General features: G+C 35.7%; 1 protein-coding gene and 1 long non-coding RNA gene across 3 annotated transcripts; one reads left to right on the top strand and one right to left on the bottom strand.

The window, feature by feature from the left end:
• The first annotated feature begins 332 nt into the window (after positions 1–332).
• On the top strand, positions 333–7,693 carry LOC100820166 (dynamin-related protein 1E). Its single transcript, XM_003520987.5, has 15 exons — positions 333–703; positions 1,093–1,156; positions 1,248–1,355; positions 2,201–2,302; positions 3,092–3,142; positions 3,245–3,306; positions 3,534–3,624; positions 3,708–3,772; positions 3,912–4,106; positions 4,186–4,305; positions 4,407–4,477; positions 5,245–5,470; positions 5,568–5,618; positions 5,908–6,285; positions 7,419–7,693. Exons 1-15 carry the CDS (start codon positions 560–562, stop codon positions 7,545–7,547), a joined length of 1,857 nt encoding a protein of 618 aa, XP_003521035.1. The 5' UTR covers positions 333–559; the 3' UTR covers positions 7,548–7,693.
• A 15,470-nt stretch (positions 7,694–23,163) lies between these two features.
• LOC102667630 (uncharacterized) lies at positions 23,164–25,337 on the bottom strand. 2 transcript variants are annotated; one of them, XR_413557.4, is made up of 3 exons: positions 24,922–25,337; positions 24,179–24,838; positions 23,164–24,084 (listed from the first exon to the last, which is right to left on the bottom strand). It is a non-coding gene; the product is annotated as an uncharacterized lncRNA (long non-coding RNA). The 2 variants fall into 2 exon arrangements; XR_005890843.1 differs by having other exon boundaries at positions 23,164–24,838.
• Between the last annotated feature and the right edge of the window lie 54 nt (positions 25,338–25,391).

The raw sequence follows: 25,391 nt of genomic DNA, 5'->3' as shown, positions 1-25,391 counted from the left end.
TTTTACATAATACGTAAAACTTAAACTCAAATTAATGATTAGCCGATGATATAAAATATTCTATGGTTTAATTGTATTCTAATTAAATTTATAAAAAAATTTAATGATTTTTATATTTATTTATTAATAAAAATTAATAAAATATATTGGTAATATATAGTAATATTTAATTAGTTAACTTTTTTTTAAATTTTTATAATAATAATTAATAATTAATAATGTATTAATTAAATTTAAAATCTTTTTAATAAATACATTATATTCTAAGACACTAATTTTCTCGCGGCTTGTAATATTTTTCATAAATAAATAAAATGGTAGTAAATTCTTTGTTCAAACTTTTAAAAATAAAGAAAGAAAGAGCAGGTAGCAATGGCAAGAACGAACCTTCCACGTTAGTATTTCATTTCCATCGCTCTTTGCCTCCATCCGTCATCCGTCTCTCTGTCTGTAACTTCTCCACCAAGTTTGTCTCTCTCTATCTCTGAAAATCTAGGGTTTCTGAATCCTCTGTTGTAGCTGAAACCTTCTTCATCATCATCATCTTCTTCTTCACGAGATGACGAGCATGGAGAGCTTGATCGGCTTGGTAAATAGAATCCAGCAGGCCTGCACCGTGCTCGGCGACTACGGCGGCGCCGACAACAACGCCTTCTCTTCTCTTTGGGAAGCTCTTCCCTCCGTCGCCGTCGTCGGTGGCCAGGTCATCATTCTCCGTTGTCTTAGAAGTAGAAAGCATCCAAAATAAAATGAGAAAACTTATACACAGTTTTTAGGTGCTGTTTGTGTTTGTGTTGTTCTCGAGTCAGAATTAGGACCTGTTTGGATACAAGTCAGAAATATAGAGATAGATTTTTCAAGCAGAGAAGCTTTGACAAGTTTTCAATTGCACTTCAACCTTTGTATCCAAACAGGCTATTAGAGTTTCACCTCCATAACCGCATAATCTTTTAATGCGAATGAAATAGTAAAACTTTTAACTCTGACTGAACAACAACACAAACAACACCTAAGGAACTGTATCTAGGTTTTGTCCATAAATAAAATTTCGTTTTCATTTTTTGATTTTTTTTTTATTGAAAATGAATACAGAGTTCGGGGAAGTCTTCGGTTTTGGAAAGCATCGTTGGACGTGACTTTCTTCCTAGAGGATCAGGTGTGCTCTTTTTAATAATATTTTTGGTTTGTGGAGTGTTATTTGTTTAGTTAATTAGTTAATTAATTTACGAATTGAATTTGAATTGCAGGAATTGTGACGAGGCGTCCATTGGTGTTGCAGCTTCATAAGGTTGACGGTAAAGCGAAGGAGTATGCAGAGTTTCTTCACATGCCAGGGCAGAAGATAACCGATTATGGTAATTTGGTTCAGTTACTGATTTTGTGCATGTTTAGTTTATAGTTAAAAATGCTGCGGTGGGCGTTCCAATGCAAATCTAACGGATAAAAAGTAAAATGAACGCAAAAGAAAGAGTTCTGATCCGCTGACAAAATTACTTTTGCCTCAAACATAATTTTGCAACTGCAAACCAATCATGTTCTTTGTTGGGTGCATTTTGTATTTCTATATTCAAGGTTTACACGTTGATACTTTTGATAAATTGATAAGTTGAGTTGAGGCTTGCATTGTAAAGGTGCAAATGGTTTTTTTATTCTGTTTTTCAATTGCAAATTGACATGTATGATAAAGTTTGCTGATTAATACCATAGCTACTTTAAAAGTCGTATAGCTCTTATGATTTATTCTTAGTCGGTTGCTGTGGAAACTGACACTAGAGAAATTAAATTCATATTATTTGCTAATTATAGGAATAGGATAGGATGGTCTTTTTTGTTTCCCCTGTTTCTGGTCGCTTGTACCACAAATTTTAATGCTGGTTTCAATGTGGTTGTTTGATTTTGTCGGGCTTTGTAATTAATGGCATTATCTGATTCCGTTAATCCATTATGTTGTTTGGCTGATTTTACCAATGTTACTTTACTGGGACATTACTCTTTCAAGCAATTTTCTTCCTTTTTTGCGTCATTATCCATGAAGTAGTAGTATGCTAGAAATTTATCATGTTGTCATCATTGTACTGCTGACTACTTGGCTTCCTGGTGTAATTATCTGTGTGCAATTGCTTTTTCCCTTTCCTTGTTTTGCTTAGAATTGATCAAATATCTTGTTTTTTTTTTAAAGTTATTTGTTTTCCTTTCGCAGCGATTGTCCGTCAGGAAATTCAGAATGAAACTGATAGAGTAACGGGGAGGACAAAACAAATATCTCCCGTTCCAATTCATCTTAGCATTTATTCTCCACATGGTGAGCTTTAATTTTTATTGTCTCTTACTTTCGGAAAACTTTATTAGATGGTTTTCTGTAAAATCATGTTTGATGCTTCTGTTGTTTATTTTTGAAGTAAAGGAAAATTATTATTGAAATACAGAAAAAGAGTGCAAAAACAGAGGAAATAGTATTCTCTTACCATATTGAAAGAAAACAAAGAGCAACTGCCCAAAAAGTATGCTAATCAATATAGCAGTTTCCAATAATCTGTTTGCTTGTCTGTGAAGTAAGCTCCTTCCACATAATCATTGGTTGAACACCATAAATAATACAGAACAGTAAAGGGAAAGACTCAGAAAGAGTGTCACCAATGTACATATTTTTTTTAAACCTAATACAGGAACCATTTCCTGTCATTTAATGTAAGAATGAAGAATAACCTAAAGAAATGAATTTACCGAAGAGTTGCTTGAATTTTCCAAGGACTAGAGCTGCTTCTTACCTTACCTTTCCCCATTATTTATGTTATTCCAAGTATTAAGGCCCATAAAACTGTAATATGAATTGAGTTTAATGCATATGCACTGGTTTACACTGTCATTCAATCAGAAATCACTGTTTAAATTACTTTAAGATAATTATTTTAAAAGTCAATAAACTTACCATACATGGTGGGTTGGGATTGGATGACTGTGTAAAGCTTTTTACACTATCAAAGCATAATCATTTTTCTCGTATGAATTTGCTTTGCTTCTTTTGCTTATGTTCTATGTGCTCCAACTGTTATTTGTGTTTCCTAATTCAATTTGTTTGTTGTTTGAGCAGTTGTCAACCTAACTTTGATTGATTTACCTGGATTGACTAAAGTTGCTGTAGGTATGATTTGCATTCAATTGCTTACTGTAAATAATTTGATTTTTTTTTTGGATAATGTGATACTTGTAAAGTTTTGTACTGATTAACAACTTCCATTTTCAGAGGGACAGCCTGAGACTATTGCTCAAGACATTGAAAATATGGTTCGATCTTTTGTTGACAAGGTAAAAGAAGTTTTTTGGTTATGTCTCTTAATTCCTCCTCACTCTTCCAATTGAAAATTTTGTTTGGACGATACATCAAAGTTCCTTTCTCTGTTTCTATTGGTGATGGGTAGTTCAGCACCATTTTATTACATTGTTGAAGTGTTTACTATTGATAAATTAGGCAGGAAGTGGTGATGGCGTCAAGTTACATATTTGCTTTAACCAACACTTGTTACTTTTGACAGCCTAATTGTATTATACTGGCAATATCTCCAGCCAACCAAGACATAGCGACTTCTGATGCTATTAAACTTTCGAGGGAGGTGGATCCCTCAGGTATTTAAATGTTCTGTGGAATTATATTACCTTAGCTGGAGTCATTGTTTGTCACTGAAATCCTTGTCTGTAAAACAATCCAGGTGAGAGGACATTTGGAGTGTTGACAAAGCTGGATTTGATGGACAGAGGAACTAATGCATTGGATGTAATTTTCTCACACCCTCTCACATTTTCCCTGTCTTGCAGTGGTTATGATATATATACCTATAAAGTTCTATAACTTTGAGCAGTGCCTGTATAACCATATATAATTAGTTTGTCTTACCCATTTTTATTCCCTTAAGGTCCTTGAAGGAAGATCTTACCGTCTGCAACATCCCTGGGTCGGTGTAGTAAATCGATCCCAAGCGGATATCAATAAAAACGTTGACATGATTGTTGCTAGACGTAAGGAGAGTGAGTATTTTGAAACTAGTCCTGACTATGGGCACTTAGCCAATAAAATGGGTTCTGTATACCTTGCAAAACTTCTCTCACAGGTTTGTTTTTCAGAAAGTTGTTTTTTGCCCTTCTTTTATGAAATAACGTGTTGTTTTAATCATGCTAATTATTTTGTAGCATTTGGAGTCGGTAATTAGGCAACGGATACCTAATATAACATCTTTGATAAACAAAACAATCGAAGAACTTGAATCAGAGATGAATCAAATTGGGAGACCCATTGCTGCTGATGCTGGGGTGAGTGGTTTACATTTGTGATTATTTCCTGAAAGTGTAAAGTCTTCCTATAATATCCTGCGGAGGAATATTTCAATTTTCAACTATTCTTTCTCTTACAGGCTCAACTATATACTATCCTAGAACTTTGCCGCGCATTTGATCGGGTATTCAAGGAGCATTTAGATGGAGGGTAAATATATGCTATGGTGTTCCATTTTTTTCTTTATCTTGCTAGCTTATTTGATTTTTTTAGGTGGACAGCATTTGGATGGAGGGTAAACCAAACTTCGTTTATTGTAACTTGACTATTTTCAATTCATTCTTAATGGATTGATGGTGCATGTTTGGGTTAGCTTAATTTGGGATACAAGATTTATTTTTGCAATTTCTTGAGAGATTTTAAAAAAGAAAAAAAAATGATAATTTCCCTTTAAAAATTTATTAATAAATCTGGACTTGCGTGAAATTTGGTGTTTGATTTTTTTAATCATCAATCATGAGTTAATGTCTAAGTTATACTTTTTTTTTTTTAATTTGAACTAGCTACAGTTCCAACTTTAAATATTGGTTCTGTGTACTGCTATGCAAAGGCATGGCAAAGATTTAATGTACCTCCTGAATATGGTAAAGCAATTTGAAATGATAGTTCTGAAGTCAGCTTCTTGTCCAATTCATAAGTTGACTTGAATATCTAAATTTAAATGCCTAAAGAGAATATCCCCTTGGCTGTATATTTATAGTAATCAATGTTTAATTACAGTAACAATCTAATCCCTTAACTGTGGGGATAATAATCAAGCTAAATCAATTACATAAAATAGTAACTAGGAAACTAAATCAATAACGTAAATAAGGAAACAATCATATCAGAATGATGTCTTAACACATCAGAATCATATCTCAACAAGTTGAAAGGTCTCTTAGGTTACATAATCACCTTTTTGTTTATTGTCATAGGCGACCAGGAGGAGATAGGATCTATAATGTCTTTGACAATCAGCTTCCTGCAGCGTTACGGAAGCTTCCATTCGACCGGCATCTTTCTCTTCAAAATGTAAGGAAAGTGGTATCAGAGGCAGATGGTTACCAGCCTCACTTAATTGCACCAGAGCAAGGTTACCGACGCCTCATTGAGGGAGCTCTCAGCTACTTTAGAGGTCCAGCTGAAGCTTCAGTTGATGCAGTAAGTATATACCTGGTTGTGCTCTTTTGTTTTTTTGTTATTTATTTTGAAGCTGCCATTAACAGTTTAAAGTTGTATTTCTATGGTTTGGATGTAGGTTCACTTTGTCTTAAAAGAACTTGTGAGGAAATCAATAGCTGAAACTCAGGTAAAGCTTGGGGATTTATTTTAGGACAAAACTCAGATACAGACATACAGTTTCATAGGTATTTTTGGTGTTCTTCAATTAGAATTGGAGTTTTACCTATGTAATATATGTTGATCTTTTATAGAAGATTTTATTACGTGGATTATCAAGATGAAACTCCAATTCTGATCGGAGAACAACACTAAAAACACTTAAGAAACTACACCTAAGTTTTGTCCTTTATTTTATAGTAACTTTGTTCATAAAGTTACTAGAATGATCAATAAACTACAAATTTGTGGTTGAATAGGAACTGAGACGTTTCCCAACTCTCCAAGCCGAAATAGCAGCAGCTACAAATGAGGCTTTAGAGAGGTTCCGCGAAGAGAGTAAGAAGACAGCTATGCGGCTTGTGGACATGGAAGCTTCCTATCTCACTGTGGAGTTCTTCAGGAAACTGCCTCAAGAAATGGAGAAAGCTGGAAATCCAGCTAATCAAGCTACTCCAAATGTGGATCGATATGGAGAAGGACATTACAGGAGGATTGGATCAAATGTATCTTCCTATATCAGTATGATATCAGACACTCTCAGGAATACTATTCCAAAGGCTGTAGTGTATTGTCAGGTCAGGGAAGCAAAACTGTCATTGCTAAACCATTTCTACATACAAATAGGAAAGAAAGAGGTACTCTCTCGATCTCGCTTTCAATTAAAGCTCATGTTTCCTATCTTTGCAATTAAAACTCATCTTTCCTTTCTGGGTAAGGAAGATATTGTTCTTCTTTTGGAACGGTGGAGTACTCTTGGAATCAATTGAACAAAATACGATCAGTCTTTTCAACATGATGTGGACTAAAACTAAATAAATATCTTTACCATGGAAGAATAATTGTTCCTTTGGTTTGCATTAGATATACCTCTAAACTCTGAAGTGATATCCTAGGGGTGATTGTGTGTAACTTTTATGTGATTTAAACTATTCACTTTGTCCCGTAGTTGTCTCCATTTTAAATTTTAATCCCTACATGAGAATTATAATTGTGGTCTTACAAAGCTTTCTCTGATATTAGCAATAATGATCAAAACTCAACTTTTATGCATGTGTGAGGACTAAAACTTAAAATGATTACAACTTTAGGGACCTAGTGGATAATTCAACCTTTTTATTTATATAAAGTACAAAAAATACATAGAAAATTTATTTGAATCAATAGCCATATAAAATCCTCATAAGGATGTGATTAAAACACATTTTATGTTCCTATCTTTTGGGGAGCTATATTAAGATTTGAATTATATAACATGGGAACTCCCCCTCACTCCACCAAATCATCAATTAAGCAACTGACTATTGAATGTGTATTAGGCAAGTGACTATCTAAAAGATATAAGATGAGTTGGATGGTTAAGAGAGAAGGTAAGAGGGGAAAAGTTGTGGGTTCGATCCCCTCTGTTAATGTTAACTAACTAAAGCTTGTTAGAGTTAGTTGATAGTTAGCATAATTGCCAATATAAACTGTCATGTAACAAGTTTTCAGTTGGGTTTTCAAGATTTCTCTATCTTAGTTTTCTCGTCTCTCTTCTTTTTCTCTCAACTCCATTAAGGTATTTAGAGCTTAGGTTGAAACCTAGCCTTCATTCATGGCTTCCGCTTCTTAACAAAACTAGCATTTACGAATTTTAAAAAAGAAGCAAGTGACTATCTATGAAAACATGAAATGTATTTTATGTATCCAGATTTATGTATATTGTAGAATACCGGCTTTAGTTTTTTTAAGTATATCCACGATATTTGATCTGCTATTAATGTTGGTGCAGGCTAAACAGCTATCACAATTGTTAGATGAAGATCCTGCCTTGACGGGGAGGAGGCAACAATGTGCTAAAAGGCTTGAACTATATAAAGCGGCAAGGGATGAAATTGATTCTGTTTCTTGGGCACGATGAGCTTAATTGGTTGCTATTATTTACATGTAGCTATTAGCTATTGATTGTATGTTGGCTAGACCCAGATATCATTTGTAGAGTCTCTATTATTTTATTCTTCAGGCTTTGTATATTCATTGAAATAAAAAGAAAAAAAAATCAGTTTATATTCCTTTCTTGGTTGTAGGATAGTGATGGAGCTAATTACTGTTTCTTGTTTCTTGTCCGACGAGGTTGTACATCAAGAGAGACCACATTCTACAATTGTTTTATTTAAAATTAAAATTATATATTTTTTAATTTGAACATTTATGATTATGATGGCAATTTGGTCGAACGAACTCTAGTGCAGATTAAGAGTGAAAATATATACCAAAAGAGTCAGAATTACTTTCTGAACCCTTTTTTGCTTTATGCACCCTCCAAAAAGACTTGAATGGACACAAATACCCTTCACTAGTATAATAATATACTTTACTCCTTGTGTTTTTATTCTTTTTGTTGTATTTTGAATCATCACTATAGTTAGTAGTGAGTTCTCTTTCTATTGTAGGTTAACTAACTAAAGCTTGTTAGAGTTAGTTGATAGTTAGCATAATTGTCAATATAAACTGTCATGTAATAAGTTTTCAGTTGGGTTTTCAAGATTTCTCTATCTTAGTTTTCTCTTCTCTCTTCTTTTTCTCTCAACTCCATTAAGGTATTTAGAGCTTAGGTTGAAACCTAGCCTTCATTCATGGCTTCCGCTTCTTCTCCTCCTTCCTCCCCTTTGCCATCTTCCTTGTCAGCGACTTCTTCAAAGTATTTTTCGCATTTGATTTCTTAGAAACTTCTTCAAAGTATTTTTCGCATTTGATTTCTTAGAAACTACATGCAACAAATTATCTTCTATGGCTTCAACAAGTTGAGCCTATGATCAAGAGTCATCATCTTCATCACTTTTTTGCTAATCCATTGATTCCATAGAAATATGCCTTTGTCGAAGATCGCGATTCTAATACAACTACTGATGCATATTGTGTTTGGGAAGAAAAAGACCAATTCCTTCTTGTTTGGCTCCAATCAACCATTTCTAGTGATATGCTTAACCATGTTATTGGTTGCAAATTGTCGTGGCAATTATGCAATCGTCTTCAATCACATTTTCAATGTCTTACTTGGACTCGTGTTCGTTAGCTTCGCAACGAACTTTGATATCTCTCCCTCAGTAATTGCTCCATCATTGATTATCTTCTTTATGTTCAGAATAAGGTTAATGAACTCACTTCGATTGGCGAATCTATGTTTTTCTTTGAACATCTGAATTTGATTCTTGACAGTCTTCCTAATGAGTATGACTCGTCCATCAGTGATTAGTACAATATTTGATCCTCTCTTATTGATGAAGTTGAAACTATTTTGCTAGAGCATGAGTCGCGCATTGAAAGGTCTCGCATGCGAGCCCTAGTTTCCATTAATCTTAGTGAAGTTACCTTTGGCAGTTCGTCTCTGGAGAATTCCTTTACTCCTAATTCTACCCAAACAATGAACCTTAATTCTTAGGTACATGTCAATTTGACTTCTTAGACTTACCAATGATTATACTGGAAATCGGTTTTTTAGTGGTCGTGGTGGTTGAAACTTTGACTGTCATAGCTATGGTGGTCGCAATCCAGGATGCGGTGGTGGTGGCAGAGGTCATTTATCTAATGGTTAGTGCCAAATATGTTACAAGATTGGACATGGTGCATCATTTTGTTATCATCGTCTTGATGAGTACTATGTGTCAACTCTTCCTCCACCGGCTTCGATTATTCAATGGACTTCTTTTGCTTTTCCCTCACAGTAGATTTAATATGCACAACATGTTCAGTATATGGTTCCATCCTCTCAATATGCTCAACCTGTTCAGTATGTTGCTCAACCTCAATATGCTTACATTCAACCTTCACCGCAGGTTATTCAAGCTCCAAAACAACCAACCAACTCTCCTTAGATTTTTCTGACTAGTTATGCTACCACACCTTAGAGTTGGTATCCTAATTTTGGTGCTTCTCAACATGTGACTCGGTCAAATTACTATTGGAAATGGTCAGGGCTTAATATCAATTCCTGAGGTTAACGACCTTTTCCTCTCTTATTAACCCTTAGTTTTTCCTTGCTCTAAGTAATCTTTTGTTTGCTCCCTCTATTACAAAAAATCGCATTAGTGTCAGTCAATCTTTTAAAGACAATAATGTTTATTTTGAGTTCCACTCATTTGTCTATCTTGTTAAACCACAAGATACTGAGTTGATTTTGCTAGAAGGATTTGTGGGAAGTGATGACCTTTATCAGTTCCTTTATATCTTTGCTTCCATGCCTCAGCCTAAGTCTTCCTCAAAAAGTCTTCATTCATCCCTTTCAAACAATACTACTTTAAAAACTTTAGTTGTAAATACAACTACTTGTAGTAGAGTTTCCTATTGTGTCTTCAAATAATATTGTTGTTGTTGATTCTATTGTTAATACAACATCTTGTAATTTTGTCTCTTTTGCTAATTGGCATTTTAGGCTTGGTCACCCTAGTGTTGATGCCATGAAAATTGTGTTTAGACTTTGTAATCTTTCCAACGTTAATAAAAAAAATTTAGATTTTTGTAATCATTGTTGTATTGGGAAGTCTCATAGACTCTCTTCTTCTAGTTCTCTCATTGTCTATGAAAAAAATTTAATCTTATTTTTAATGATCTTTGGGGTCCTGCACCATTTCCATCTCCTTCGGGTTTTAGGTATTATGTTACGTTTGTGGATGCTAATACCAGATTCACTTGGTTTTACTTACTTAAAAATAAATCTGATACCTTAGAAACTTTTAAACTATTTAAAACTATGGTTTCAAATCAGTTAAATTCTTTTATCAAGGTTGTTTAGTTAGATTGGGGAGGGGACTTTATACCCTTTACTAGGTTTTTGGAGTAACATGGCATTCAACATAGACTCATTTGTCCCTACACTCATCGTCAAATTGGAGCAGTGGAATGCAAACACAAATACATAGTAGAGCTTGGCCGTACTTTGATGTGTCAAGCTAAGCTGCTTCTTCACTATTGAGATCATGCTTTTATTTCCAATGTCTATCTCATAAAAAAATTGCCTTCACTTGCTATTGCTAATGAGGTTCCTTATCAAAAGTTGTTTAACAAACAACCAAATTACTCCTTTTTAAGGGTATTTGATTGCTCTTGTTTCTCTCTACTTAGGCCTTACAACAAGCACAAGCTATAGTTTAGATCTGAATAATGTGTGTTCTTAGGATATTCTCCTTCACACAAAGGTTACAAATGTCTTGTTGCTGATGGTAGACTCTATATCTCTAAAGATGTAACTTTCAATGAAAATAGTTTTTCTTGCCCTAACTTTTTTCCTAAACCTTCTTTAATTACCTTTGAGGTTCCTGACCCTACCTCAATCCTCACTGTTTTGTCTACCACCCAACTTGCATCTATCACTAATGTCACTAGCCATACTACATGTTCACCATCCACTTCTCCGGATTTGTCCAACCCACAACCAACCACTTCATCCACTAATCATGATACTTAGTCCCTTACTACCAATACTGACCAGCCTCAAACTGATAACCTTCCCTCACCTGACACAATTCCTGCCTTAGTTAGACCCACAGATACCCATCCCATTTGCACTCGTGCAAAATCTAGAATTGTCAAACCTAGAATTAACCCTACCCTTCTCCTTGCTCATCTTGAACCTAAGTCTACTAAAGTAGCTTTGAATAATCCCTCCTAGCGCTCAGCCATGCAAACTGAATATGCAACTTTAATCAAGAATGCCACTTGGTCTCTGGTTTATCTCCTATCCTTTAGAAATGTTATTGGAGTAAGTCAATGTTAAGAGTAAAGGAGAATCCTAATGGTTCAGTCAACAAGTACAAAGCTAGGCTTGTTGCCAAGGGCTTCTGATGGAAGCTTGCTTGAGGGGCTTCTATGGAGGCTGGATCTTTGAGCTTCAATGAGGTCCTTCAATGGTGATTTTACACCATGGAGATGCAGCGGAAGGCAAAGGAGAAGAGGAGAGGGGAGGCACCATCCACTAGGGAATAAGCCAAGAAGAAGGAGCTTCACCACCAAGAATTGCCTTGGATAAGAAGCTTGAAGAGGATGCTTTAATGGAGGAAAAGAAAGAGAGAAGGGGGGAGCACGAAATTGAAGGAATAAAAGAGGGACAGAAAGAGAGAGGGGGGAGCACGAAATTGAAGGAAGAAAAAGGGAGAGAAGTTGAACTTTGAGTTATGTCTCACAAGACTCTCATTCATCAAAGTTACAACAAGTGTTACACATGCTTCTATTTATAGACTAGGTAGCTTCCTTGAGAAGCTTTCTTGAGAAAACTTCCTTGAGAAACTTCTTTGAGAAGCTAGAGCTTAGCTACACACACCCCTCTAATAACTAAGCTCACCTCCTTGAGAAGATTCCTAAAGAAGCTAGAGCTTATCTACACACACCCCCTATAATAGCTAAACTCACCCACATGCCAAAATACATGAAAATATAAAAAAAAGTCCCTATTACAAATACTACTCAAAATGCCCTGAAATACAAGGCTAAAACCCTATACTACTAGAATGGCCAAAATACAAGGCCCAAAAGAAGGAAAAACCAATTCTAACATTTACAAAGAAGTGTGAATTCAACCTTGACCCATAGGCTAAAAAATCTACCCTAAGGTTCATGAGAACCCAATGGCCTTCTTTAGTAGCTCTAGCCCAATCCTCTTGGAGTCTTCTATCCAATACCCTTGGGGGTAGGATTGCATCAGCTTCCACCAGTAGTTAAGCTTTGATTACAAGGAGACCTTTTCCCCTTTAATAAAACTAGTAACTGCCATACTTGTACTCTCTCTTGCCATTTCTAACAATTAGCTCCTTTAGCAGCTTGATTCCAACAATGCCTTCCTCAATGGCATTCTTGAAGAGGAGGTATACATGTCCTAACCCCTAGGATATGTGTCTTCTAACAAGCATCAAATGTGCAGGTTACACAAAGTTATTTATGGTCTTAAGCAAGCACCTAGGGCCTGGTTTGATAAACTTAAAGCCATTCTTCTCGGCTTCAATTTTTCTTCCAACAAGTGTGATCCATTACTCTTTGTTTTTTTCAGAAAAATGCTTATGTTGTCTATATATTAGTCTATGTAGATGACATTATCATAACTAGAAATAACGTAAAAATCATTCACTCATTTGTTGCTTAACTCAATTATTTCTTCTCTCTCAAAGATTTTGGTGATTTAGACTATTTTTTGGGAATAGAAGTGCAAAGGAAACCAAATGGATCCATCATTCTAACTAAATCAATATACATCAAAGATCTCTTGGCCAAGACTAACTCTGATCCTAATGAAAGGAGGTCTAACTCTAGTGCTACTATTTTTCTTGGACCCAATCTCATTTCTTGATGGTCCAAGAAATAGTATGTGGTCGCCAAATCCAGCACTGAGGCAAAATACAAAAGCATGGCTCTTATTGCAACAGAGGTCACTTGGATTCGTCCTAGTTGTCTGAACTTCAAGTTTCTCACTCTACACCTCTCATCTTTCACAAAACCAGCAGTATCTCATTAGCTCACAATCCTGTTTTACACTCTAAAACCAAGCATATGGAGTTGTATTTGTTTTTTGTCCAAGAGAAAGTTTTGAACAAGAAGCTTGATGTCATTCATGTTCCTACTATGGATCAAATTGTAGATGTTCTGACCAAAGCTTTGTCTCTTTCTTCCTTTATTTCATTTAGGTCCAAGCTCAAAGTGGTTGAAAGACCTTCTTACAATCCCTTTTGAGCTTGCGAGGGAGTATAAGAGTATACTTTACTCCTTGTGTTTTTTTCTTACTTTTTCTGTTGTATTATGGATCCTCACTATAGTTAGTAGTGAGTTCTCCTTCTATTGTATGTTAAATAACTTAAGTTTGTTAGATTTAGTTGGTTGTTAGCATAATTGTCTATATAAACTGTCTTGTAACAACTTTTAAGTTAGGTTGAATAATGCAAGATTTCTCTATCTCAGTCTTCTCTCAACTACATTAACTAGGCACCTCTGTAGCACCACCTCTACCAAATTCATTCTCGTCTCTCACCCCAAACTCATTCTCGTCCCTCACCTTGACCTTATTCTCTCCAGCTACCTCATCTTCATCACCATGCTCGCCTTCCTCATCATTTTTTCTAGGTTTTACTCTCAAGGTGTAATTCCTCTACGCATGTTTCCCTTTCTTATTAGAGTTAATTTCATATCGAACCATGACTCATTTGGAATTGTTGAGCATCTTTGTTGATGTTGTCGATCTCACTATTAAGAGCATTGTGTTTCTCAATGATGTGTTTGTTTTGCTTAAGAATAAGCCCGATTTGGGGGTTTGTTGGTGTTTTCTACAACACATGTGTGGTTATGTAAGCTTTCAAAGGAATTGGAATGGTTTTGCCTTTAGAAAGTGAGGTAGGGATAAGGAGATGTTCAGTGGGGTTTTGGGGATAGGGTTTATTTCGTATGAGGGACGAGAATGGGTTCAGGGTGAGGGGGAGAATGTATGGGTGGTGCAAGGTGAAAAGGTAAACTCTAATATGTGTGGGGTCAAATTAGGTTAAAGAGAAAAGAAAACAAGGTTTGTCACCCTATTCTGAAATAGCTATTCTAAAATGTTATATTCTAGATTAATTATCCCTATTCCTGAAAAGCTATTTTGGAATAAAATAGGAATAAGTAATCTAAAAACCTATTGTGAAATATAATTTTCATATTTCAGAATAGCTATTCTAGAATAGGGATACACTTCCTGAAAAATTATATTCTAGAAAAAATTATTTTCTAAAATAACTATTATGAAATGGAATAAGTAATTTGAAAACCTGTTGTGGAATATAATTTTCATATTTTAGAACAGTTATTTTGGAATGGGGATACACTTCTAGAATGATCATTCCATAATAAAAGAAGGATAATATGAAAATTGTAAAACGTTTGGAGGTGCAGGAAGAATACAAAACAGCTATAGAAAGTAATTGTGAAATAATATACAAGAAAAATTTTGTACTTTATTTTATAGGACACACATATCTTACATACCATTTTAATTCAAAAATTAATGTTCTATTTATCTCCTCTATATTTCTTTACTCTTAACCAAACACACCTGAGTGAAGGCAACTCCTTGGGGCACCCAGCATTTTTGCTGGGACACCTAGCAGTTTTCATAAATTATGGGTATTTTTGGTTATAAATACCAACACTCATTTTTCATTTCTACAACGCCTTTTTTTTTTTCACAAAATCCCAGTCCCTTAGTGTAAGTTGCTTCTATTAGGGTCATTTTCAAAGCGTTTTTGGTCTCCGGTGGTGTACGTGTATTGTTAAGGAGTATACGGACAAATTGGGTTGTTATTTGTTGCCGGAGAAGACGAGGTACGTGAAAAAAAATTAGAAACATACGGATTGGTAATCCGTATGGTTAATACGAATTGGCAATCCATAGGATTTAATTTTTTTTTTTAAATTGCTATTAAAAATTTTTCAATTATATATTTAATTTGTTTTGTAGTGTAATTTTTTTGTAATAGTTTTAGCAATTTTAGAAATTTTTATTTGGTGATATTATTTTATAGTGGTATAAAAAAATGTATTTAGTAATTAGATTGGTAAAAGTAATATTAGATTTCTTAAAAATTAATTTACTAATTAATTAAAAATAATTTAGTAATTCAATTGGTAAAATTAATATTAGATTGTTAAAAAAAATTTGTGTATACATTTAACTGAATTATGTATGGTAATGTTTGTTACAATGACTAATAATTAAAAGGAAAAATTGCATTTTTGGTTCCCCACTTTAGCTCCAATTTCGCATTTGGTCCCTCGGTAATTTAATTCACGAATTGGGTCCTCCTGTTTTATAAAATCCTGCAATGTTGGTCCCGAACGTCACAGTTGGACGTTGACCGTTAAGCAGAGACGTTGATTGCCATGTGTCAACTTCTGAGAGGCACCTTGAAATAGCTTGCGTTTTTTTTACCCATATGTGGTAAAAAAAATTACATTGAAAAAAACCCTGAAACCAATGTATTTAGAAATCCCTAACCCTAAATAGGTTTTCAGCTTCATCGTCCACGTGGGTCTTCAGCTTCATCAAGCTTACCTTCTTTGTGGGTGCGTCGTCGGCGTGGCTGGGTCATCGGCGTCACTGTGTCGTTGCATAGTCGTCTTGGTTAAGGTGTTGCTATCGTCCGTAAACGTCACCATGGAAAGGAGTTCCTCCTCATACACCTCCGAGGTCTGAAGTCGTGTGTTGTGTCTCTGTAACGTAGAGGCTCCACTGGTGACATCGTGGACCGAGGATAATCCAGGGAGGCATTTTTGTGGTTGTGGTCTATACAAGGTAAGGAATAATTTCATAGGGGTTATGTTATAGTTTATTTTTTGATTCTTTTTGGTTATTTTGGGCATATAGGTTACAGGTAGGAAATGGTGTAATTATTTTGAGTGGCACGATCCAGTTGCCAACATTCGTTAGAAGAAGATCATTATAGCATTGATGAAGAAGGTTGATGAATTGAAGTTGAGGGAAAATGATTTGCAAAGCAGGATTAGTGACATGAAGATGAAGGAAAATTTTTTAGGGATTGTATTGGTTGTTTCTTGGGTCTGTGTTTGCTTGTTAGTGTCTTTATTATGTAGCAGAGGAATGTAATTTGATAATGTAGCAGGGGAATGTAATTTGCCAATGTCGCAAGGGAATGTTATTGGTTGTTGGTGGTTTTTTTGCTGGGTCTATGCAAATGGTAGTAATTTGGCGCCAATAACATGTTGTCATTATGTAATTATTTAGGAAGAAAGTCATGGTGATTTTTTGGTTTTTTGTAATCTGCAGATTGTAATTGTCGAATTGTTGAATTGGTATGTTAGTGAAAGAAGATTTTATGGGTGTTCAAATTTGGTATTAATTTTGTATTCAGCCTTCAAATATGTTTTCACTGAAATATGACTAAGTTTGTGTAGGCACTCTGTTTTGAGAATTTAAGCTTGTGATGTTGATCAGCATGAGAATTTACTCAAATATGACTAAGTTTGTCAAGCTTTTGATGTTGATGATATAATCCTAAATGTACAATCGTCCCTTGTGAATGTTATGAAATTAAGTATTGTGACTTGAGTTTGAGTCTGAAATTGCAACCCAACCTCAACCTTTACATCTTCATCATTTTTAGGCACCTTAAAATGAGGAAGTCTAACTTTTGGGGGACCTTCATCTTCACTTCCAGGTGGAGTATCCAACTCATCAGAATATTCAGCTTCATAAGCAAAATCAAAATTTCTTAACTTCAAAAGTAGCCTCAGTACTTTGACTAAATGTTGCAGACTCCAACCATGCTGTCCAATCAGAGTTTTCTTCAAAAATCACTATCTGAAACTTCACTACAGTCGCTGCTATCATCATGATCTTCCTCATCCCCAACATAATCCTCATCACTTTTTTTAGACCCCGCATCATCATCATCTTTGTCAACCCCAACATCAATATCATCCATACGCTCAACAACAACCTCCATCTCACCCACAACACCAGCCTCATCTTCAACCTGCACCTCAACCTCAACCAAACCTTCCTCATCAAGCTGAACCTGAGGCTCCACATCAACCTGAGCCTCCACCTGAACCTCAACCTCCACAGGAACCTCACCCTCCACCTGAACCTCACCCTCCACAACTGGTTCAGCCTCCACTCCATCAATTACAACAACTTCATCTCCCTTAAAATCATTCAACTTTTTATCACATTTGTCAATCACCCCATCTTCCACATACACTTCCACCACATCAAACCCAGTAACATGTTCAGCCAATTGCAAAGTATTAAAGTCATAATTCAGTGGCTTCAACCCTTTGCAAAGTGCTTTTCGGGGGTGCCTGTACCATAAGCACTTGAATGCTTTGTACCCAATAGACTTAATGACCTTTGTCAAGTCAATATACGACATAGTATCCACATGTCTCCATTGACATACACAATAGATGGCTTATAAATAAACATCCCTTCATGGTGAATCTTTAACCTGACTGTGTGTTCTTCGGTTGGCCTGCAAAAATGCAAACGACAACAAAGCCCAAAAAATTAATAAAAACAACACCCACCAACAAAGGTTTTCAGAACATAACAAAAACAAAAGCCAAAATGGGGACCACCACCACAAAAAAAACCAGCATTCATGTTTTCAATTTTACAACAATAAGGGTCCACCACAAAAAAAAACAATATCAGCACAAACCCCATCAAACTCAGTATCGGGACCACACCACCAACGACCACATAACAGAACACCACAACAAAATAAAACCACTAAAGCCTCGTGGACCCCAAAAACTCAACACAAATAGACAAACCTTTCCACACAATTCAACCACCAACAAACCCCACACAAACACACAAAACTATCCACACACGACCACCACACAAATTAACAAAACCACTCTGTTGAAGGGCATGCACAAATTAAACCCTAAACTCTATGGACCACATCCACAAACAAACCCCACAAATAAAATAACTTACTTGAAAACAAAAGCCACGTCAATGTTCCTAGGACGCTCAATAGTGACTCTTCACGCACCTTCACAAACGACGACACCTTCATGATACAGGTTTGTGCTTCCAAAAACCAAGCTTTAGGGTTAGGAATTTCTAAACAAATTGGTTTTAGGGTTTTTTCAGCATAAAAAATATTTACAACAGATGGGTAAAAAAACGCAAGTTGTTTCAAGGTGTCTCTCAGACGTTGACACGTGTCAGTCAACATCACTGCTTAACGGTCAACGTCCAATTGAGGCGTCCGGGACCAACATTACAGGATTTTATAAAACAGGAGGACCCAATTCGTGAATTAAATTACCGGGGGACCAAATGCGAAATTGGAGTTAAAGTAGGGGACCAAAAATGCAATTTTGCCTAATTAAAAAAATTTGGTATTTTATTGAATGATGTATTTATTAGATTTGTATGATATTTTAATGAATATATGTAGTAAAAATGTAGTTTATGGTTATATGATGTAAAATACATTTTTATTTTATTTTTGTATACAACTATGTGTATATTTTTTTGAAGTTGTATTTTTTGTCATTGAATTTGTTAAGTATTTTATTAAGATGAACGAAGAATAGAGGATGTATGGTAGTATCATGTTTGAAGAAGTTGATATGAATGTTGAAAATGAGGAAGATGTTGGCGTGAAAGTAGAACACGTCGATTGCTCTGATACCTTTAATACTTCTCAGGTATTTGTCTAATTTTTTGTTGGTATAGTAATTATATTACATAGATGTTTATTGATGTCAAACCTTTTTTGAATTGTGTTATAGTTGTTTGCTAGTCGTGATGAAGTTTTACATTAGGCTCGATCAGTGGCTCATGACATTGAATTTGTTGTCGTGATAATGAGGTCAGACACCAATACTGGTGTTCGAGGAAAAATCTCATTTTTGTTGATAGCTTGCGAAAGGAGTGGTGAGTATAGGCCTAAGAAGAATAATTTGGTAAGAACATGCACTGACAATAGAAAATGTGGATGCTCGTTTAAGTTGCGTGCGAAGTCAATTTTGGGAGGAGAAGGATGGATGGTGAAGTTAATTTATGGGATTCACAATCACGAAATGACAAAGCCATTTGTTAGGCATCCATATGTGGGTCGACTGACAAAGGATGAGAAGATTGTTGTTGTTGATATGACGAAGTTCATGGTGAAGCCAAGAAATATTCTCTTGACATTGAAGGAGCACAATGCCAACAGTTATATAATAATCAAACAAATTTACAATGCCAAACATGCTTATCGTTCTTCCATAAGAGGGAGTAACACCGAAATGCAACAACTCATGATGCTGCTTAATCGAGATCAATATATTCACTGGCATAGGATGAAGGATGATAATGTTGTACATGACTTGTTCTGGAGTCATCCTGATGCGGTAAAGTTAACCAATTCTTGTAATTTGGTTTTCTTGATTGACAGTACCTACAAAACAAGTAGGTACAAACTGTCGTTGGTTGATATTGTTGGTGTTACACCAACAGGAATGACATTCTCTGCTGCTTTTGCTTACTTGGAAAGAGAACATCTTAATAATGTTGTTTGGGCTCTACAGCGGTTTTGGGGTCTTTTCATGAGAGTTGATGCACTCCCCGAGGTTATTGTCACTGACAAAGATTTTTCTTTGATGAATGCAGTGAAAACTGTATTTTCGGATGCTACGAACTTGCTGTGTCGGTTCCATATTGACAAGAATGTGAAGGCAAAGTGAAAAACCCCGGTTGCTCAAAAGAATGCATGGGATTATGTGATAGAGGCTTAGGGGAGTTTGGTTGACTATCCATGTGAGAGTTCTTTTGATGAGTACCTTCAAAACTTTGAAATGGCTTGCTCTCCGTGGCCTATGTTTGTGGACTATGTGTGTCAAACATGGGTGATTCCACACAAAGAAAAATTTGTGAAAGTATGGACCAACAAAGTGATGCATCTAGGAAACACAATCACTAACAAGTATGAATGTTGTTTTTTGTTTATGTTGATTTGTTTAAGTGTTGACTTAAATGAAAATGTTGCAGTTGTTTATATGTTGTTGTATATTTCATTTGTAGGGTTGAGAATGCTCATTGGTCATTAAAGAGACTCCTACAAAACTCTCTTAGTGACATATGCATTGTTTGGGAATCAATAAACAACATGACGACACTTCAACCCACCCAGATTAAAGCATCTTTTGAGACAAGCACATACGTGGTTGGGCATATGTTTAAAGTTACCTTGTATAAAAAAACCACTTGGCATGGTATCAAGATATGCTTTAAATGAAATTGCTACTGAGTATGAGCGTGTACCTTATGCAGGCAAATACCCTTCATGTTGTGGATGTGTCATGAGGAGTACCCACGGTCTTCCATGTGCATGTAAATTTTCTAAACATGTTGTTGGCTCCATACCACTAGAGACAATCCATATTTTTTTGGCGAAGACTTAGTTTTTCAGATCAAGGGTTATATGAGGCACAAGTGCCCATAATTGAGGAGATGGAAACCATATCGAAATGCTTTGAGCAGCTCGATGTTTGTGACAAAGTACATTTGAAGACAAAGCTGAGAAAAATTGCTTATCCTGATCTGAACTCCATGTGTCCTCCTCCAGAAAAGGTGAAGACCAAGGGTGCTCCAAAAAAATCGCTGACCAAACAACAAAAGTCAGCAAAACGTGATCCGTCTTATTGGGAGTATGTTGATGCGTTACACTCTGTGCAAAATAGTAATTCTTGAGTGAAACGTAGTGCATCATCATCTGATGAACCAATACAGAGACAAAATATTCCAATGTTGGATCAACTTCATCCGTGCATCCAGGATTCTATTGAATACATTATTGATGTCAAAGTGGATAGTAACTATGGTTATCGGGTAATAGCTGCCTTATTGGGTATGGGTGAAGAATTGTGGTCATTGGTGCGCAACTATCTGCATAAAGAACTAACAAGTTGGTCGGAAGTGTATATTAACCTGCTTGGTGGCATAGAGAGATTTTAGGAATTAAAGCGTTCCCTACTTGTTGACGGATTATCTGTGGTGCATAAGTTCATTGTTATGTCACTTTTTCTTAAAATAACGTTTAAGTAATCGCTATTGGTTATCTTTTACATGTAGGTTACCATGGACAAGTGGATGAATATTTCGGATATGGGATATGTCATTGCTTCACGATACAACGTGATCATTGTTTCTTTTTCACAACAACAAAGCATGGCATTTTTCCTTTTAGAAGTCAGTCGCCACCAAATTCTTCTGTGCATCATGTATTAAGCATTGGTCATGTGCATGGAAATTATTTTGTACAAGTAATTGCATAATTATGATGTTAGTATAAGTGGTGACAGTGTAGTTGGTTATCTTACATTGAATCTGTTTGTCATTATGTAATAGGTTTTTTTATGAGACCATTATCCTTTACCACCATTGGCGTTGTTATGGAATACACATTGTCATTATCAGGCAAAGCAGTGGCCCACCCCGTACATGGGTAGAATGCAGCGTTACATAAATTTGTCTAGGCTAAAAACTGAATTTGTTGATTTAGGTGAACAATGAACATAAAATATGTTATTTCCACCGACGTTTGTGTAAATAATATTTTGTTGACATTTTGTAAATAATAATTTATTTTCGGTCATTATTTTTATAGGTTGGAAAATAATTAAGTACTTTGGAAATAATAAAGATACGGTTTCATTAGCTAATGGAAACGAATTTAAACATTACATTAACTTGAACATAGTTGAAACAAACATAAAATGCATCAAAAACTACAATTAACTAATACTAATTTTGCATTGAATCATGTTCCGACCGAGATATGTCGTCTTCCATTTTGATTACCGGTTTACTAAAAATCGCTAAAATCTCTATTGGGCCAAATTATTTCCAGTAGTTAGACTCTACTAAGACCTTTAACACGTCATCGTCAGTTTGCAGCTCAATAATTTCAAATTTGATAACTTTGTCTAAATACTCATAATGACCTGGTTGTCGAAAAAACAATCACCTTACTGTTTGTGATTCATGAATAACATAAAGGAGAATCCCTTGAGGTGCAGCTTACTTGATCACATCCTTCAGTCCATCGATGGTACATCCTGAAGGAATGTCAAATCTTTTTGGATTTTTTCATATGAACGAGTAACCCACAAAGTCGTGTTGGCGTGACATGTTCCACCTCCCGTTGTAATATAGTAGGGCATCATGAGTAGGGGTCATAGTGGCTTGAAGTAAGTTTAATATATCATCTGGTGTTCTACTAATGATGCATAATAACTCAATCAAGCCAACACAAGTATTGATCATTACACATTAACATTGTGTTAACATCATCATCATTTTTAATTGCATACATTGAAAGCCAAATTGGTTACCTGCATCTACGAATGGCTGTCGGTAGTAAATTTCATCCAAATATTGATCGTTGGTTAGTTGAAGGGTATTGTGCATTCTGCTTTTTAGCGTTTCAAAACCACGATCGTTAGGTACTTAAATGGGTATCGAAGTGAAACTTTAGAAATAAACACCAGATTCGTTGTGAATAATTGATCCATTCGGAAAACTAAAACCTAATCTGGAGTTGACAATGGTCTGACTGCTTGTTTCTCCCAAAAATGTCATAGTTTCTTGTAAAATTGGGTTTCTAAAGTTGGATTGGGTGAGAATGTGTAATTTTTTAGAGTGTTGGTGTGGTATATATAGATAGTGTTCACTGAGACTGCTTGTATTATTTTTTTAAAATAGACGCGTGCAAATTTGTCTATGTGTTGTCAAGTACAACAATTTTGTGTCATGCTTTAATTTTACATCAGATATGCATTGCTACTATCAGAACTAAAACAACTGAGTAGTCATTTCTATGTCAGTATGTACGTGTAGTATTCATTTTTTAAAACATATGAATGCAATTCATAGTATGTTGTCAACTTTGAGAACGATTTATGATGCTTCAATGCAACAAAAAACATACATTCGTAATTATTTATGGATGAATTAATTTAATCCTCAAATCAAGATTAACGACTAATTAACGATAAACAGATGACAAAAATTTGTATCACATAATAAAAAATGTGTCTGTAATTAAGGCACCAAAATTATAAACCTACCAAATGTTACTGTCCTTATATAAATGTACGAAATAAATAAATTATTCAAAAAATAACAAAAGACATGTATAAGGAAAATAAAAAAACAACTTCAATGACCATCTGTACGCCGCCTACGCCTCGATCTGTGACCATCCTAGCAAGTGAAAAAAAACAAACATAGCAATTGTTAGTAATAAAATAGAAAAGAAAAGAAAATAAGAAACACAAGATACCAATATATATATATATATATATATATTAATTAACACTGCATGTCCAAGATGATGCGCATCAGCGTCTGCCTCATCAGGTGTCGTTGCTGCCACTGGTTGTTGATGCACATCTGGTTCAACAAATATGTCATATTGCTGAACTGGTAGAACTCTAGGAGGATCCTTTGGCCATGCTGAACTCATGAATGGGTGCAAAATCATGTAGAATCAATCCATGTAATCTGACGAACATTGGTCAGACACTACATAGATTTGTCCTACAAGTGCAATGTAGTCACTAAACTGCATCCATCTATCATCCATTTCTTCATAAGAAACCGAAGGTGCAGCAGGATGTGGCAGAATAGTCTGGATGTATCCAAATTGTCATACAACCCTCTCCAGTCGGTGAATGACCATCAAGGGACCCCGTCTGAGATGGTCAAAAAATGTGATGACCTCAAATTCTCTAAATGAACGATGGTCACCATACAGAATCCAGCACACTACGTCTGGGGTCATTCTGTCCAGACGCATGCGATACGTCGACACGGGCAGTGCCTTGCTAGAGGTCCATCGACATGCATGCGGTCTCCTCTCATTATAATCCTCGGTAGCTAGGGTGGAACCAAAGGACAAAAAATGCTCGTAGATCCAACACTAAATATATTTTGCAAACATATTTATTAAAATAGGTGACAACATATAATAATCAACACCAATGAAAAGAATTTTTCGTAACATCTTAACTAACCTGTAACAGAGTGATATATCCTGCAAGCTGCCTCGCCGTACTCTTTGATGCCTCATTTAAATTATCATACATGTGCACGAGTGCAACAGCGCCCCAAGCGTAAATCCCACTATGCATCAAGTCACGCAGTGCATCCAAGAATACCACGTGCACGTGTGTGGCACTCTTGTTAGCAAAGAGTGTGCATCCAAGCAGATGCAACGAATACGCTCGCGCTGCTACAATCTAGTGACATGCCTCAATCTTCATCTGATATACGTCTCGCAATCACGATAGTCGAACATAAGAGCCATGACACTGAATTGTCTCAGCTCTCGCCTTTGCAGCGCTGACCTCAAGTAATTCCACCAACATATCGACCGCATCGTCGACATGAAGTTGCTCGAAGCTGTGGAACGCCCCTACGATAGGCAGATGTAACAACGACGCGACATCACCCAAGGTGATAGTCACCTCTCTAACAGGCAAATGGAAACTACTAGTTTCCTTATGCTTGCGTTCCACAAAAGCAAACATTAGTCTCTGATCGCCCATATCTAGGGAACATTCGATCCAAGAATTTAGTCCACTAGCAGCCACAAGGCCTTCAATCTTTGGAGCAAGTCTCTCGAACCTAGTCATCTTCCTTCCATGGGAAGATAACTTCAGCTCAGGACGTTCCTGTAAACAATAATATCGATCATGTAAAAAAAAAATTATTAAGTTGTAAACAACGTGCTTTATGTTTTTTAAAAATTACACACCTCTTCATTCCAGACTCTCAAAGCAATGTGATTTTCAAAATCTCTAAGAACTTATGTGTCATGGGTCTGCCTGGAAAACCCTCAACATCAGTAACAACTTCTTCAACTGGTGCTTCTGGCTACTCTTCGTTTAATTCCTCTGCAGTCATAGGAAGATCCTCAACAACACGCTTCTGTTGTCGCTGCCTACGGGCAAATGCAGTAGGCCTTCGCTGTTGGGGGCATCATCGTTACTCGTGTCTCTCCTCCCCATAACTTTTTCAATTGTTCGGCCTAAAACAAGACCAACACCTCTAGTTCTAATCATTATCTGCACAATATTATTAAAATTATTGTGATTTTTTTTTCAATGTTAAACTATTTTCAATTTTTGTTTCAATCATTTTTTTAAACTAACAATGTTAAAATATTTTGAAATTTTGTTTCAATCGTTTTTAAAACTAACAATTTTAAAATCTTTTACATTTTCG

Source organism: Glycine max, chromosome 3 (genome assembly GCF_000004515.6).
Source record: "Glycine max cultivar Williams 82 chromosome 3, Glycine_max_v4.0, whole genome shotgun sequence".
In the NCBI taxonomy this organism is placed as follows: Eukaryota; Viridiplantae; Streptophyta; class Magnoliopsida; order Fabales; family Fabaceae; genus Glycine; species Glycine max.
This window is presented reverse-complemented; position numbering and strand designations above follow the sequence as displayed.

What these genes read in the sequence shown, in the direction of transcription:
- LOC100820166 (XM_003520987.5), top strand. Translation starts at nt 560, where the DNA reads ATGACGAGCATGGAGAGCTTGATCGGCTTGGTAAATAGAATCCAGCAG. An exon ending in ATTGACTAAAGTTGCTGTAG is followed by an intron (nt 3,143 to 3,244) that starts GTATGATTTGCA and finishes TTCCATTTTCAG; the next exon opens with AGGGACAGCCTGAGACTATT. An exon ending in TACAAATAGGAAAGAAAGAG is followed by an intron (nt 6,286 to 7,418) that starts GTACTCTCTCGA and finishes ATGTTGGTGCAG; the next exon opens with GCTAAACAGCTATCACAATT.